We start from the raw sequence: 16,426 nt of genomic DNA on the forward strand, positions 1-16,426 counted from the left end.
CTGGCCAGCACATGGCCTCTTTATGCAGCACCCTGGGGTCCCTTGTGGAAACTGAGGCAACAAGGGGTACAGCCCCATCTACCTGCAGAACTCATTAGCCCATCGCTGCCCAAGCACAAGGCTTTATTGTCCATGGAGAGTTGATAGAAAGGAAGCTTACAAAATAAATAAATATCTATATATGCCTATATACAGTCCACGTGCCCCTCGTGGACAGACCTCACAGCATGCATGCAAAAGCACTTTGAAGCACAAATTAGCGCAATGACTTATTACAAACCGCTGTGTCGGGAGGGCTCAGGTACCTCCAGGAAGGTCGTTCCCCAAATCACCACCTCTGCTCCTTCCCCGTAAATGCCAGCATCCCATCAGCAGTGCCACGCTGGACCCCAACCCCAGCCCACTGGAGGCATCCCAGCCTGGTCCAGCCAGCCATCATGCCCGGCTTCGGCTGCCCACCCCACGACTACCGTCCTTGGCTACAGTGTCCCCAAGCTCTTCCCAGTCCAATCTGCTCAGCTCATGCCCCTTCCAGTCTGAGATGCCTGGCCATGCAGCCTGTTGTAGGGGCAGCAGGACATCAGTCTATGCCCCGGTGGCATATTGGCCAAGGGACCTGGAAACAAACCGGCACATGCTGGGGTGCCAAATGGTTCCCATCCTGTAACGTTGTAGGCAAAGGATGGGCAGGGGAGGTAAAGCCAAGGACAAGGACAGGCAATGGGGCTCAGCCTCAGTTTCCCTGCTCAGATCTTCACCCAACTTCTGCACCTTCCACAGGGAGGGCAGCAGGAGCTCCAGCAGGGCAAGGCCTCCACCGCGCAGCACCCCTGTATGTCCCCTGCTTTTGTACACCTACAAAGACACATGCACACAGACACGCATGCTCTATCTACGTTGCTTCATCGCCTTGACGAGCTCCTCCAGCTTCAGGGCAAGGTGCAGGTCGCCTTTCACCTGCAGCCTCCCGCTCATGTAGGCACTCAAGGGGCGTAGGTTGCCCAAGAAGAGGTCCTGCAGGTCTTTCTCTGCCACCTCCAGAATGACGTCGGGGCTGCCCTCGGGCACACCGCGGCCAGTTCGCCCGCTGCCTGCAGGACATGATGGGTGGGAGAGGGAGAAACAGCAAGTTTCAGGATCCAGCCTTGCCTACTGGTGTTTCCCCTGCTGTTTCACATGGGTTGAGTTGGGCCAGATGACAGATAAGGGCCTGGCAGGGGGATTTTGGAGACAGGAATCCTTCTCCTTATGTAGATAAATTTCTCTTGTGTTGCTCCACCAATGTCCTGTTACAGTGGTCCATCTCCAAGCCCTGCCCTAATTTTGCCATGGTGTGCTGCTTTTGGCTGGTTAATTTTCTTCATAGTAGCTAGTATGGGGCCATCACTCCAAATGCCCCCCCCCCCCCCCCCTTGCTCCTTCTTCCCCCAGCTTTTTATTGCTGAGCATCACGTCATACAGTATGGAATATCCCTTTGGTCAGTTGGGGTCAGCTGTCCCAGCTGCGTCCCCTGCCAACTTCTTGTGCACTTCCAACCTACTTGCTGGTGGGGTGGTGTGAGAAGCAGAAAAGGCCTTGACTCTGCGTAAGCACTGCTCAGCAGTAACGAAAACATCCCTGTATTATCAACACTGTTTCCAGCACAAATCCAAAACATAGCCCCATACTAGCTACCGTGAAGAAAATTAACTTGATCCCAGCCAAAACCAGCACACGTGGCCACCAGGAAAACCATCAGCACCCATAGGGGAATGGATTAGGGTGCTGGGAGGACATCTTCCAGCATGGCAGTGGCCCAAGGTGCTGCCCATGCATGTCCCTCCATCACTACCCCTTTGGGTTGGTGGCATACAAGAGCCAACAAACCTTGAGGTCTCTGAGCCATCCCACTTGGCCAGCCACGAGGAGACCTAGCTGTCAATTTTCTATCAATACTCTCTTTCTGAAGGAAAATTCATGGTTTTAACCCAAAACAAATTATACTTTGGACTTTCAGGGAGTGTGGACTCAAGGCCACAGTCATCAAACTGCAGTGCTCAGCTGATGAACCCTGGGGTGCCTTTCACAGAGCTAACAAACAGGCTTGGTTCGGGACCTCCTACCACCAAGCTCGGTGGGGTTCACAGCATGCAAGGGGGGCACGAGTACGAAACACCCTCCCACCTCCGACACAACAACCCCAAAGAATGGTGACCTGAGGAGAGGTCTATGAAGTAGGTGGCCCGGGTGCCGCTGGGCAGGACGATGTTGACCTGGTAGGATGCTCCCACCTGGCCGACCAGGGCCTCAGAGAGGACGGGCTCCACCGCCGAGAGCAGCTCATCTGCGCTGGGCTTCCTCTGGGTGCTGCCGGCGGCAGTGAGGAGGGGAGTGGTGGGAGGCTCCACCTCATTCACAGTCTCCATGCTGTCTGCTGGGGACAATGGGACAGATGTGGGTTGAGGGGATACCTTTGGGTGGTGGCTTTGCTGGTCTGCATGGACCCACCAGAAAAGGTCTCCAGAGCAAAGAAACCCACTTATCCAGCAAGTTTCCAGCTAAGCAAGAAAAGGACAACATGGTTTTGCCAGTTCCTACTGCCTGCTCCTCTGTCTGCCATGGGTTACTCTTCCCCTGCTACCAGGGGATGGAAAATCATCCCTGAAAGAAACAGCAAGGCACAAACTGATGCAGGGTTTCTGGAAAAAAATCCATGTTGCGCTCAGATGTGACTCTCTTGGCAAGCTCAGGCTTGGGTTTGCCTGATGGAGATGATGAGGTCTGAGTTGGTCTTGAGCCCAGGCTCCTGCAGCTCTGCTCCTGCCCTCCCCAGTCCCATCTCCAATGTCTTGTTAGAAAGGTTGTGTTGTGCCACATGCCATATGGAGCTATACCCAAAGCAGTCCTCTCTCCTCCTTCCTACCAGCCTATTTTTGCTGTGCTTGTACGAGCATGATATCTCCTAGACTTTGACTCCTCTGTCAAACAGCCAACAGACACAAAGGTCATCAGGCAGGAGGGACATCCCCCAGCAGAGAAGAGGTGGCTCTGAGTTGGTTACCTGCCTCCGGAGTGCCGGTCCCACTGCCCGCCAGAGCCAGAGTGTTGCTGAAGAAATGGGCAGCCAGCTGCTGAATGGTGCCATCCAGCCCCTCCAGCCCGGGCATGGGTGGCATGGTGGCCAGAGGGCCCACCAGGTTCTCTCGGGGTGGCTGCAGCACGGCCTCCATGCTCAGCTCCACCCGATCCACCTCCAGGCCCCAGGACTTGGTCATGTCGTTAATCTCCAGCTGCAGAGCCGGGAAGAAAGGGAGAGGTGTTGGCAACCCAGGCAGAGCTGGGTATGGCCATGGAGACCACCCACCACAGCACCCTCAACCATGGGCATTCCCATAGCTTATACTTCTGCTACCCACCAGCTTTAAATGCAGGGTGTTGAACCAGGCTCAATAGTCCATCTCCTCCAAGCTGTCCACTCTCACGTTCAACCCTGCTCGCCCAGTTGCTCTCCCGGCTTGGAGGAGGTCGGGACAGGGAGGACAACTCTGTCTTGTGGCTTTCTTGTGGCTCTGTCTTTCTGTGGCTCCCTCCTGGGCTGGCCCCTTTCCTTGCTTTCCCCTGGGCATAGTGGCCTGGCATGGTTCTCCACCAGGCAGCCTCTCTGACCTCCAAACTACCCAAACACCCCAGAGATACCAGTATATCCCCCCAGCTGCCTTTTATATCCTCCCTTGCAGACATTCAACCCACAAGCTCTTGGCCTGGCCCAGGCTGGCTGCAGGCACTAGTCATCGCTCCCCTGCCACTGCCCTGTCCTGCTTCTCTCCCCAAAAGACTTTTCCAGTCTGCAGCCCTCTCCAGACATTTTCCTGGTGGAGAGATGGAGGTCGAATTTAAGCCTGCTGACGACACGTGGGCTTTTCTGTGTGGCCAAAGCCATTCGAGATAAGCCACAGAGCTCCAGAGACCCACAGGCTGAAGGTATCTGCTCCCCACTAATCACCACGTCTTCCCAGCTCTCCTCCTTGGCCAGGTCCATGGCCAGGTGGACTTTCAGCAGCTACAATTTTCCCTTACTGTTGGTTCCACACCAAGAGCCCGAGGGTTTGGGTGGCTTGGGGGGCTCTGCACAGGGCTGAGGCAGTCCTCACCAGCAGCTGCTCCCCGATCCTCAGCTTCTCCACCTGTATCTCACGGAGGCTCTTCTTCACCAGGGTCTTGGTCATAGCGTTCTGTGCCGTCATCCGGGTGGCCGCGATGAGGTCCTTCACCATCATGACGGACAACACGGGGTCCCACACCCGGAATTGGATGTCGGCGCCCATGGAGATGACCGCCCCGTCCTTGGAGGTCAGCTGGAGCAGAGGGGAGTCAGGATCTCTCCCACTCTCCGCCCCACGGCCCAACCCTTGTGCATAGAGCCTGGGAGCAAAGGCATTCACTTCTTTTCCAGCTGGCAACCAGCTCTAGATCTCTTTATTAAGAGGTTTATTAGAAACAAAACCAAACCAAATGATGAAGTTTGGGCTAGTCTGAATGGTGAGGCCAGTTTCCAGCATGGGGCTGTTATTGAAAGACATCTGGGAAGGATAGGGATTGATGTTTTTGAGATGTCTCCAGCCAGGAATGTGCATTGAACAAGGTGTGCAAAGTCAAGAGGAGCTTTTCAGCCGCAGGCAGGTGAGGACTCTGGGTTCACAGCACCAGCTACAACCCCCCTCACCTCGCTGTGAGGATGGAGGACCTGAAAGTTGTGTCCATGCACAGCACCAAGGGTCAGACCATCCCAAAATCCACCTGCTCTGGGTATTTTAGAGATGTCTCTCCATCCTGTCCTGAGGCCCAAGGCAGCTCACCTTGCAGGGGGGCACGTTGAAGGCCCTCGTCCTCAGATCCACGCGCTGCCAGTGATCAATGAAGGGCAGCAGCAGGACCACGCCAGGTCCCTGCGGCGCCCGGATGCGGCCCAGGCGGAAGATGATCATTCGCTCGTAGGTGGGCACGACCTGGAACGGAAAAGTTTAGACCAGGGCAGAAGCAAAACCCTGGGTCCTGCAGTGCCATGAGCAATGGGACCAGGGCCAGGCGGGAATGGTACCTGCCATGGAGGATAGGTTGTCATCCCACTCCTTGCCTGCTTTGGTCCCTTACCTTCAAGGCAAACCATCCTGAGATGGGGAAGGTGACAACCATGAGCAAGAAGACCAAGGAGGTGATAATCCCATGGCAGATCCAGGACAGCCAACCCTGGGAGGAATCTGCAGGGGGGTGAAAGGGGAATGTACGTGCTCCAAAACCCGCTTCCCTGCCTGTGAACCCCCATCCGAGCCTCTCCCCCCACACACCCTGCACCCCAGTGAAGCCGGCAGTGTGGGGGGCACCCAGCCAGTGTGACACCCTACAGCAAAAGTGGCAATAGGGAGGAAGGCAGCAACTCTCCTTTAAGGTCAGGACTCACCTGCAGTATTCCCGGCCGGCCCCAGAGGGTCTTGCTTGGATCCGAAGGAGAAGAAGCCCTTCTGGGCACCGTAGAGCCCGATGCTGGACTGCTGGAAGCGGTCAAAGTCTCCCAAGGGAAGGGCCTGGTATCCCGACCGGCTGAACATGGTGATGGTGCCTCACACGGGACCCCGCTCCCGCTGCTCGGAGCCCGCTAAGCCCAGCTCCCCACTGCCATCGCAGCCACCTCTGCGGCCAGCACGGCTTCTGCCTGCCCCCGACCCGATCCAACGTCCCTGCGCGGCTGCCTGCAAACCTCCCCGCCCTGACGTGCAACCAAAGAGATGCCGGAGAAGAGCTGACAAGCCCTGCTGTTACCACGGAGGGTGCTTGCTGGAAGAAATCAAATCCTTCAGGGAGTTTCCTTGCCGGGGTCTCACCCAGGCTGGGGGCTTCACATCCTCCCGGCGACCCTCTGGGCAGGAGCCGAGCCGGCAGACAAAAGCCGCGGCCCCGCAGCCGCCCGCCGCCTCGCACCGCCTTGGAGCCGGGCGATAGCCCTGGGGTCTCCCCGGCCACCGGCCCCGCGGCTGCGGGGACCAGAGGCCGCGGCGAGGATGCTGCGGCAGGGAAGGAGGGAGCCGCGGGCGCTTCCTGCTCCGCCCGTCATGTGGCTGCTGACGGCACAGGGAGGAGACGGCTAACGGCTCGGCGCGGTGAGTTTCACCGGGGGCCCTGCCCGGGAGCTGCTCTGCCGGCCGTGGGGAGGACAGGGTCCCCGCCATCGCACGCACAACTTGGGGGGCTCCGGAGGGTACCCAGCCCCACGGGGAACCGGGGGAGGTATTTTTCCCAGCGATTCCTGCTCCGGCGTGGCCTTCTCACCATGCCAACCTCCCCCCCGCCATCTCACCGGCCTGCAAAGGGTAGCGGAGACCAAAGAGCAGCCCACAGCAGCGCTGCCGAGGACGGGGCGGGGGGGGGGGGGGCAATGGGGCAGGTTTAAAGCCCCCCGTGGCTGAAGCGAGTGCCTGAGACACTGCCCCAGACACAGCAGCAGCCCTTGCAGCCAAGCCGGCACCCAGACATGCACCCCAGCACAGCTCGGGGGGTCCTATCTAGCAGCCGAAGCCGAGCTTTGCCATCCGACCCCCCGGGTGCCAGCATCCCCCTCCGGTGCCTGCATTGCCCCCCGCCCTCCCGAAGTTTCCTCTGCCACCGGCACCCCAGGGCAGAGGGAAGGCAGGAGCAGGCAGGAGCAGGCAGGGCGGAGGGCGCTGCCCGGGTGGGAGCGGGGAGCCCCGGCTCCGGCTTGCTCCCTTCCCACCCACCAGCCCCCCGGCACCGCGCACCTCTCCCGCCCGGGGAACCCCCCTGCCTTCCCCGCCTTCTTCCCGCCAGCTCCTCCTCCTGTTCCTCTCCCAGGCCGGGGAAACGAAAGTCCACGGTGACCGCTGCCAGGCCCCGTCGCTCGCATGCCCGACAGCCCCGCCGCCCCCCGCCCGCTCGGCCCCGGCCACCCAGCAGGTAAGGGGGGGGGGGGGGGGTCCCCGCTTTTCTGGAGGGGGAGGCGGTTCCCGGGGGGGGGGGCAAAGCCTGGCCCAGGGCCCCCCCAAAGGGAGCCGCGGGGATTGCCTGCTTGGGTGGGGGACGTTATTTTTTAGGGTGCAAAACCATTGCATGGCGGGGAGGTGGCAAGGGAGATCTCTGCTTTTATTCGGGGGGCTCCTGCCTGCGCTGCCAGGCTGGGGGAGGCCCGGGGGGGCGAGGGGTGGGGAGGGGGACACCTTTGGGGACAGGGCTGGTGCCAGCATCCCGGTGCTGCCCGGGAGGTTTTGCAGGAACCGGGGGGCACTGTCGCCAGAACCCCCCCTGCCCTCCCCTTCCCTCCCCTGCCCTCCCTGATCGCAGGGCAGGAAGAGGCGGTGGCAGCAAAGCGAAAGAAAAATAGCTTTGCAGCTTTCGTTCCCCCCCGACCTTTGAAATCCCAAATTCCCCGAAGGGAAGGAGGTTGAGAGCCTCCAAGGGTCCCACACTGAGGGCAGGAGGGAGCACAACCCTTTGCAGCCAGCAGAAAACCTCCCCGGGAGACCCCCCTTTGCGTTGCCGGGGTGCTGCCACCCACTCGCCCTCTGCAGGAGGGATGGAGAGGACCCGCTCACCCTCCTTGCGGCTCCCTTATCCCTTCCCTGCAGCAGGGTGGGTAAAGTGGGCTGCCCACAGGTGGCTTGCATGGCCCACACGGGTGAGACTGAGCCTCCCGTCCCCCTCCATCTCATGTGCTCCAACGGGGTCTTTCCCCCACGTCCTACCCAGACGGAGACGGTGCCGCTGCCCCGATGGAGACAGGATCCCAGCCGGGTACACCCCCGTGCTCCCCCTCATCCCAGCCTCCTGCGGTGAAGGATGACTTCCAGTTCATCCTCTGCGAGGGCTGCCGGCAGGAATCGCCCAACCTCAAGCTTCTCACCTGCCTCCACACGTTGTGCCTCGATTGCCTGAGCGAGAACAAGCCCATCGGGCAGTGCCCTGTGTGCCGGACGGCCATCCCGCAGGCCAGTGGCATCCCCGACATGGACAACCTGCTCTTCACCAACCTGCAGGCCAGGCTCAAGGTCTACAAGAAGATCAGCGACAGCAGTGGTCCGAGCTGCAGCCGGTGCCGGGGGGAAGCAGCAGCGGTGTGGTGCTCCGAGTGCGAGGAGTTCCTCTGCACCAAGTGCTTTGAGGACCACCAGTGGTTCTTCAAGAAGAGGAACCATGAGGCCAGGAGGCTGGGGGACCTTCGTGCTGAGTCAGCCCATGAGTTCCTGGAAGATACCAGAAAGTCCTGCAACCTCTTTTGCTCCACTCCTGGTCACGCCAACCAGGGCCACATCTCCAGGTGAGAGTAATGCCTTGTCCCCAGGTCCTGCACCAAGGGCTTTGGGGCTGCTGCTCCAGGACCAACTCTGCCAAGAGGGCAGAGCTAAGGGGGTTTTATCACCTGCCTTTGGAGAGGGATTGCTGCAACCCTGGTGAGACCCTGGGCAGGAGCAGGGTATGATATGGGGCTGGCAGGTCCCCAGGAGGAGGGAGGGGAGCAATGGTGGGTTGAACACCCAGCTTCATGCCCACATCTGCAGGTGGTGATGTAAGGCAAAGCCCTTTCCTGCCCTGTGCCTCAGTTTCCCCTCTCATTAAACTCCTTAGCTGCCCCTTGGGGAGCGGGAATCATGCCCAGCACAGTGGAAACGCTTTTCTCCCTCTGCTCACATACCGGCTTTGAAAGATGCTCCTGTTTCCTTCCAGCATCTACTGCAAGAAGTGCAAGAAGCCACTGTGCTGCTCGTGCGCGCTGCTGGACAGCCAGCATGCCCCCTTCTGCGACATCCGCAGCGAGACCCAGCGCAGGCAGGAGGAGCTGGGCACCATGAACCAGAAGCTGAAGCAGAAGAGAAGCAGCTTCGAGGCCACCTACGTGGCGCTGCAGGATGAGGCCACCCGGCTGGAGCAGGCGCAGCAGGAGATGCGGGAGCTGATCCGGCAGCGCGTGGAGCAGCTGGTGCGGCTGATCCGGCAGGAGGAAGAGGAGCTGCTGGGGCTGGTGGAGCAGGGCCGGCAGGAGCTGGCGAGGGAGCTGCAATGCGTGGAGGGGGTGCTGCAGCGGATGGAGGCAGGCGAGCGGCTGGTGGAGAAGATGAGCCTCTATGCCACAGAGCAGGAGGTGATGGACATGCAGCCCTTCATCAAGGACTCGCTGGAGGAACTGCAGCAGCTGCAGCCAGCACCAGTGGCCGGGGACCGAGCGCAGCCCAGGAACTTCGCTGAGTGCAGAGCCAGGCTGCAGGCACTGGTGGAGCGTGTCATGGGGCACCCAGGTGAGGACTTGCCACGGGGATGGATCCAGCCACCCCACAGGCAGCGGGGATTTGGGCCCGCTCAGAAAGCCATCACCCAGCTCTTAGTCCTGCGGGGTTCAGAGCCACTTCCCTGCAGCAAAATGAGCCCAGATTTACTCTTGTAGGGTGCTTATTTCCACTGGGTCCAAGATTTGCTCCTTTGCTTATACGGCCAGAGCCCCTTTTTGGTCTCCCACCAATCTGACAGGCTCTGGTGATGCTGAGTTCTGGGTCCCCAGAGGCTCCTAAACCCCTTGGGCCATCCCAAACCAAAGGGCTGGGAAATGGGAAGGAGACCAGAGCTGCCCCTTCCTTGCTGCAGCTGCTGGGCAGGATTTTCCCATCTTGGCTGCTGCTAGGGCCAGGTGGGAGCTCCGGAGGCTCCGATTCGGTATTGCAGCCCTGCTCTCTCCATTGCAGGTACCAATTCCCAAGCTGTCCCCGTGGTCGAGGTTGCCCTGGAGAACAACCTGGTGAGATGTCCGTGTTTTGTCTTGGCGCGCTGCCATGCAGGGAGGGCTCCTGCATCAGCTGAGATGTGGATCCCCCTTCCTCTCATCTTTGCAAGCCTTTCCCAAGGGACTGCCTTCCCCTTCCCAGGCCATCACTCCCATTTCTTTGTTAACAACAAACCCCCAGGGATGTTTCTACCTGGGCAGAGAATAACCTGCTTTGTAGCCATTGTTTTCTGCTACCCGGGTGTGCTTCTACCCCATCCCGCTTCTCTGAGCCTGCTGCTTCATCCCTCATTTTTGGCAGGGAAAACTGTAGCCTCCCCTGGCTGTAGCACTGCCAAACACCTGCAGCTCAGGCACAAGCCTTGAACCAAGCCAGAGGGCTGGGCTGTGCCTCAGTTTCCCCCCTGCTGAGGATGTTTCTGCCCCCCCTGGCTCTGCCCACTGCTCGGGGACACCCCAGCCCTGCAGAGGGGTCAGTGGTCTTGAGGTTCACCCTAATGCTGCTCCATGCTCTCTCCACAGCAAGAGGAGGCGGTCCAGCCCAAGAGCCAGAGCAGCACACCCACCATCAGCCTCGAGGAGATGCATATGAGCCCGGTAAGAACTGCCACAGCCAGGCAGGAGCCTTTGGGGACCAGGAAATGCCACCCCAGCACCCTACATCCCCTGTGCTCCCCTGTCTCCAGGCTCTCCCCATCACTGCATGGCCCAAGCGGAGGTTGCACTGCGTGGAAAGGGGCAGCCAGGTCTCGCCCAAGCTACTGAAGCTGGAGTATGACAACATACCAGTCCCCAGCAACCCCAGTTCAGACCAGTGGGATGGTGGAAGGGGGCCCAGCACCTCCACGCCAAGCCAGAACTGCAGCAGCATCCCTGCCACCAGCAACCACACTGATGATGCAGGTGGGGACCAGGGATGTGGCCCTCCTCGTTATCCCAACTCTTCCCCCCTGTTATGGGTGTCCCCTATCTTTCCCAGCCTCTGTACACCCCCATGCACTCAGAGCCTTGGCCAACCTCCCCTGGGTCAGAGAAGCAGACAGTGGGAGCTGGTTCCCAGGGGGTACATACGAGAGCAATGCTCAGGGGTGGATGTGGATGCTCCATCCAGCTCCATGTCCTGCCTCCAAGGTAGTAAAAACCAAGCCTAGGGAAGAGCATAGCAGCAGGGCAAGTGTGCAGAGAGACTCCCCTGCCTCCTGCTCCAGGAGCCCTGGATTTTCCTGGGGCAAAAGACACTACAGTTTTTAGCAGACACATTTTCTTCTCCAAGCTCACCCAGTCCCACTCCAGCCTGCTGCAGCATCCCACAGCGAGGGGTCCTGGGCTCAGCTCTGCAAACAGGAGGGAGGATGAAATGCCTCTTCTGGAGAGGCTGGTACAAGGTCCATGGGGGTGAAGCAGCAGTGGAGGGGTTGCCCCCCCTTGGGGTGAATCCGAGAGCACGCAAGGGCTGGGTGTTTCATAGTCCTGGTAGAAGCGTTTGCCCTCTGCTGCAAAAACCAGGAGATAAGGTCAATCCTCCCATGGGAAAACCAGTGTGATCCAAAATCACAGTCTTGAAGCTTCAGCACCCTCCTGTTCCTTCCGCAGAAAACACCAGCATCATCATCTGCAGCTCAGAGGACAGTGAGGAAGACACGGCGGTGAGTCTAACGGCAGACCTCCCTCCTTGCTAAGCCATGTCGCAGGCAGAAGAGGCAGCTACACCCCATCATCTCTGGGTTGCCTTTCTGTTTCCTCAAGCTGTTCTCAGACCCAAGCCTTCTCCCTTCCTAGCATCAGCCAGACTTGCTTGCAGCTTTCACTTCCTCTTCAGTTGCTTCCAGGTGGCAGGGCATCTGGGCCATCTCAACTCTAGTCCTCCTGGGCCAGTATCTCCTGATATTCTGGAGCACCCAGGGTCCTCTCTTGCGGGCAGCAAACCCCACCTTGATTTGCTCTGATGTGGGATCCCACACCAGCCGATTCCCCGAGATGACCCTTTCGAGTTGGTCCTTATGGCCTCTTCCTTTCCACCTTGCTGGGAAGGTTGTTCTCAGCTTAAAAAAATCAATTTTCATATAAAAATCAAGTTTGTGAGTTGAATGTAGCATCCATGCTCAGAGAGTTCATCAGTCCTGTGCCTCTACGCAGACTGAGAAGCTCCCAGGAGCCACCAGAGCAGGTAGGGACCATCTGAGCATCCCCAAAGTGATATTTCCAAGCTCCCTGTGCAGTGACCTTTCACAGCATTGATGCTGCAAACTGGTGTGTTGCAACCAAATGGTGCTGGCTGAGGTGGTTAGATGAACCAAGGGCATGGGATCCCTGCTGGGAATGGAGACGAGCATGGTCAATTTGGGACTGGGGGGGTCAGTTTTCCATCACTGGCTTAATGAGGGGTTAACAGCCCTATTTTTGTTTTTTATAAATGCTCTTCTTACTCTTCAATAGCTTACTCTTCAATAACTAAAGCTCTTCTTACTCTTCAATAAAGCTCTTACTCTTCAATAAAGCTGTTTCCAGATTAAATCCCAGCCCACTGCTGGCTTCCTTATTCATTTTTCCTTTGCTGTTTTTCCTTGCTCTCCTGATTCATGTCTTAACAGAGGGGAAAAAAAAAAAAAAAAAAAAGAGTTGTGGGGCTAAAACCCTGGCCCCACTCCCCGCTAGTGCGAAAAAATCCCGAGGCTGGGGCTTTTGGTGATGTTAGCAGCTTGCTGTGAGAAATCCCTGCATGAATCAGCTGTCCTTTGGTATGATGTGGATTTAAGGGTATAGCAAAGGTGCAGGCTGAAAAAAGAGAGGTTCCAGGGGTATAAACATCTCACCGATGGTCTGGTGCTGGACACTAGAAACGTGCAACCTTGAGAGCTGAGAAAAATTAGTTTAAAGCCTGGAAAAGGTGGAAAAAATAGCAGCTGAGTGAGAAAAAGGGCTGAGCAATGGAACAAGGCAGCGGGATGCAGCCCAGGGAAGCTGCAGCCTTCAGGGGGTGGAGGGCAAGGGCTGAGGATCTGCCTAGAGATTCAGACATCTAAAAGGAGGTTTTGGGGCTGGGGAGGAACCTTTGTGGGGTCACCTGGGGACTGTCATGCTCAGCACACTGAGCTGAAGCCACAAGAGGATCACCAGTGCCCGGCTCTGCCTGGATCCATCACCCATGGCCACCGCAGTGCTATGAGCGTGTGTCTCTGCATGGGTGATTTTCCTCCCCAAAAATCCCACACGTTTTTCCTCTCTGCTTAACCCTTCAATAAAACCTTTTTGCATAGAAATTCAATTTGGGTAACAAGAGCATCTGCAATCACATTTTGTTGCCAAATTTGGTTCATCTAACTCCCTTCAGGCCAGCTGGGTCACTCTGGGCACAGCCAGGTGAGGGGGACATGGGGCACTGCCACCACCCAGCCGCTGGTACCATCCTTCTCCTGTCCTTTCCCAGACAGAGGAGCCCCATCTGCCCTTCAAACACCTAATTTTAACCTGCAATTTAAGTGATCCCACATCCCCTGAGCTGGGGAGCACTGACTTTTGCTCATGTGCCTGCAGACATCGGTCCAGCCATGTTTCCACCACTCCTGGTCTACAGGTCAAGGTGCAGAGAGCTGGTGTGGAGGGAGGTGGATGCCCCATTGCTGCAGGGTGCCCAGGCCAGGGATGCAGGATGGTCCCTGGGGGAAAGAGGGAGGAAAACCAAGATTGGAGCCTCTTGAATGCATTGCTGTCCTACTCTTCCCGTAGGGAGATATTCCCTGTGGATGTCCATCCCTGCTGAGGCTGGGCAGGGGACAGTTGGTGTGGCTGCTTTTACTCACCCTTGGGAAGCACTGCTGTAGGCACTGGATCTGCTGAGCTTGGAGAGGCACCAAACCTTCTCCTGGCCCGATTCAGTCCCCTTTTCCTCTAGACACCAACCAGATCTTTAAGTCTAGCACTATCTTATGTGGTGAGGTTGCTCAGCCATGTTTATGTCCCTGGATGAGCTGCATCCACATGAGATGTGCAGAAAGGGACCTGCATGTTGTGTCCCTCTGGCCACTGCCTGGATCCCACCCCCTGCTTAGGACGAGCTGCATTCAGGGCTCTGCTCTTGCTCACTTGGGCCAGACCCTGGTTTTGGGCTCTCAGCAGGGGTCCCCATGGCCAGCCCACTCCTGAGTCACAACACGCACCCAACCTATCCCTGGCAGTCCTGGGGCATCAGACCCTGTGGGTTTCATGGCATTGCACACAACCAGGTCCTTGCCCGTGCCAATGGTGCACCCAAGGGTGCTCCTCATGCCTTCCCAGCCAGCTCCAAGCAGGCAGATGGGACCTGGCCCCCTTCTCCGATCTCTTGCAGGCTTCCAGCAAGCCCAAGGACAGCAAGAAGCCCTCCAGCCCCACGTGGTCCAGGAGAGGCACCTCACCCCACCACAACACTGGCCCCATGAGCCCCTGGGACAACGGGTCAGAGCTGAGCACCTTGGTGTTCCTCAGCTTGAAGGTTGACCAGAAAAGTGAGCATTGCCTTTCCTGGGCACAGGGGGTTGGGGGGCAGAGAGGGGCACCCCCAAGTACTTACTCCAGCCCTATCCTTTCCGCTCCGCAGCCCAGCACATCACGGAGGTAGCGGCAGCCAATGGAGAGCACACCTTCAAGATGCTGATTCAGACGCCCGAGTCAGTACTGGCGCTGCTCTCTCAGGGTGTCCCCGTGGAGGTGGGGATGCAGCATCTCCTCTGGTATCTTTCCCTGCTTGCCAGGCCCATCCTCATTGTTTATAACTTCTGGGCTCTGGAGCTGCCCACTCTCTTTAAAGCCCTGGATGCCACAGACAGCAAAGTGGACTTCTGCCATGTTGTGGGTGGTTACGTGGATATGTTGTCCTTGATCAAAGAAAAGCTGCCCAAGGCCCCTTCCTACAAGCTGAAGAACCTGCTGAGAAGGCACCTGCAACAGCAATGCTATGAGGGCAGCGCACTGGCCACGGCCAAGGCCTTGCAGGAGCTTTGGGGAGCCTTGGAGCTCCCTAGGCATGCCGACGCAGGGATGATGCTCACCCACTGCAACCTGCAGAGCTACACCATCCTGCAGCCCCTGGTGCAGCAGAAGCTGCTCACCAGGAGGGCAGCCAAGATCCTGGCCCGCCGCAACCTCATCCTCTGGGAGTTGGAAGAGGTGTGAGCGCAACTGTGGGGTGAGCTGAGCTGGCTAGGTCTCAGGCTAACCACGCCAGGGATGCAGGGATGCTCGCAGTGGCATCAAACAGGACTCGCAGACCCTCTCTACTCCCAGCATGGGGCTTAAAAGGTTCAGGACCCTGGGTCAGCTCTAGGGAGAAGAAACCACCCCATCAAATTAATATCTTTATAAAATAAATTACACAGTGCAGCGCAGCCTAATTTATGGGGGCATCTCCACCCCTCCTTTTCCCAGCCAGGCAGGAGGGGAGGTACTCGGAGCGCTGTTCGCCCTGCCCGGGCAGCAGCAGGCACCTTGCCCCACCCAAACCCCCGCAGCCTGGATGCGGCCCCCGGTGACAGGCAGAGGTTGCCAGCGGTGTCCCCAGCCGGGGCTGTGTGCGACAAGGCAGTGAGGGACACACACCGCCAGGTGTCCTCTTTGTACAGCCGCACACGGCCGGGCGTGCAAGGGCTGGCTCCCGTGCTTGTGCGCGCACACGCACACCCACTTGTGCACACGCACACGCATCCCTGGAGCCTACCGGTGGTCCCGCTTGTGCCTGGGAGGTACTGCGGCCGTCACCGGGGCGTCTGCTCTGCTGTATTGGGCACGGGGAAGGGGGGGGGGGGGGGGGGGGGGGCGATGAACAAGTCCTCTGGGTGGCTCGAGGTGGGTGAAGCCCGGCAGGAAAGAGATGTGGTGAAGGTCTCCTCTCCGAGAGGGTGCGGTGGGAGCTGCCAGGCTTGGAAAACTGAGGGGAGATGGGGAGAAAATGTGACCCCCATCTTCTGGGAGCCCCCCGGGAACAAGCAGTGGCCCGGACACAGCTGTGAACTATTGGAGTGGGGTCTCGGCCAGGGAGGCAGGGGTAGGCAAGGGGCTGCCTTCCCCCCTGCCTGCTGCCTTCCTTGGGTCAGGGAAGAATCAGGACACATCCAGCACCACACAGCAGTTTATAGGGAGCGGTCCCAAAGGAGCCCCCATGACTGCACGGTGGCACACAGGGCTTGTCACCAAATTCAGACGATGCCATCTCACCCTGGTGATTCTCTGGTGTCTGATACAGGGTTGCGTGCGGGGAGCAGCCTCTACAAGGGGCACAGCGGGAGGAGAGCAGACCCCATCTGTCTGCTGTCACCGGCCTCATCAAAGTCTTGTAAAACAATAGCGAAGTCAATGGGCTGCGGGAGCCAGATTAGCTGTTTCTTCGCCCTGAGCTGCCATAAAGCTCATTCATCCGGCTAGGAAAGGGTTTGTCACTGCAGGGTGAGCAGAGCAGCACCCAACAAGCCCCAGCCCTGGAGGAAAGGGCTGCAGCTGGGGTACCTCTGCGGGGTGAGGGCTCCCCAAAGGTCCCACCAGCTTCCACCTCCAACAGGCAGCTTCTACACACTCGCAGGCTGGTACAGCCCAGCTTGGACCTCCCTTCGACCCACAGCCATCCCATGAAAATCCCCCTCCAAGCCAGAGGTATAAGGAAGAACCGGAGTCTCTCTGTTTTTTTAGAGCAATAAATA

At 58.4% G+C, this 16,426-nt stretch overlaps 2 protein-coding genes across 5 annotated transcripts; one reads left to right on the top strand and one right to left on the bottom strand.

Moving 5' to 3' along the window:
• Positions 1-106: 106 nt before the first annotated feature.
• On the bottom strand, positions 107-6,059 carry STOML1 (stomatin like 1). 3 transcript variants are annotated; one of them, XM_075505621.1, is made up of 7 exons: positions 5,439-6,059; positions 5,132-5,238; positions 4,837-4,986; positions 4,132-4,335; positions 3,042-3,270; positions 2,196-2,414; positions 107-1,091 (listed from the first exon to the last, which is right to left on the bottom strand). In XM_075505621.1, exons 1-7 carry the CDS (start codon positions 5,584-5,586, stop codon positions 889-891), a joined length of 1,260 nt encoding a protein of 419 aa, XP_075361736.1. In that variant the 5' UTR covers positions 5,587-6,059; the 3' UTR covers positions 107-888. The 3 variants fall into 3 exon arrangements, with proteins under 3 accessions (XP_075361736.1, XP_075361737.1, XP_075361738.1); XM_075505622.1 differs by having other exon boundaries at positions 2,196-2,411; positions 5,439-6,058; XM_075505623.1 differs by having other exon boundaries at positions 2,272-2,414; positions 5,439-5,586.
• PML (PML nuclear body scaffold) lies at positions 6,046-15,113 on the top strand. Of its 2 annotated transcripts, none has more exons than XM_075505619.1 (10): positions 6,046-6,139; positions 6,845-6,946; positions 7,736-8,303; positions 8,711-9,279; positions 9,721-9,773; positions 10,281-10,355; positions 10,445-10,661; positions 11,352-11,404; positions 14,086-14,242; positions 14,335-15,113. In XM_075505619.1, exons 2-10 carry the CDS (start codon positions 6,895-6,897, stop codon positions 14,907-14,909), a joined length of 2,319 nt encoding a protein of 772 aa, XP_075361734.1. In that variant the 5' UTR covers positions 6,046-6,139; positions 6,845-6,894; the 3' UTR covers positions 14,910-15,113. The 2 variants fall into 2 exon arrangements, with proteins under 2 accessions (XP_075361734.1, XP_075361735.1); XM_075505620.1 differs by having other exon boundaries at positions 6,101-6,135.
• The last annotated feature ends 1,313 nt before the right edge of the window (positions 15,114-16,426 follow it).

This window comes from Mycteria americana, chromosome 6 (assembly GCF_035582795.1).
Source record: "Mycteria americana isolate JAX WOST 10 ecotype Jacksonville Zoo and Gardens chromosome 6, USCA_MyAme_1.0, whole genome shotgun sequence".
In the NCBI taxonomy this organism is placed as follows: Eukaryota; Metazoa; Chordata; class Aves; order Ciconiiformes; family Ciconiidae; genus Mycteria; species Mycteria americana.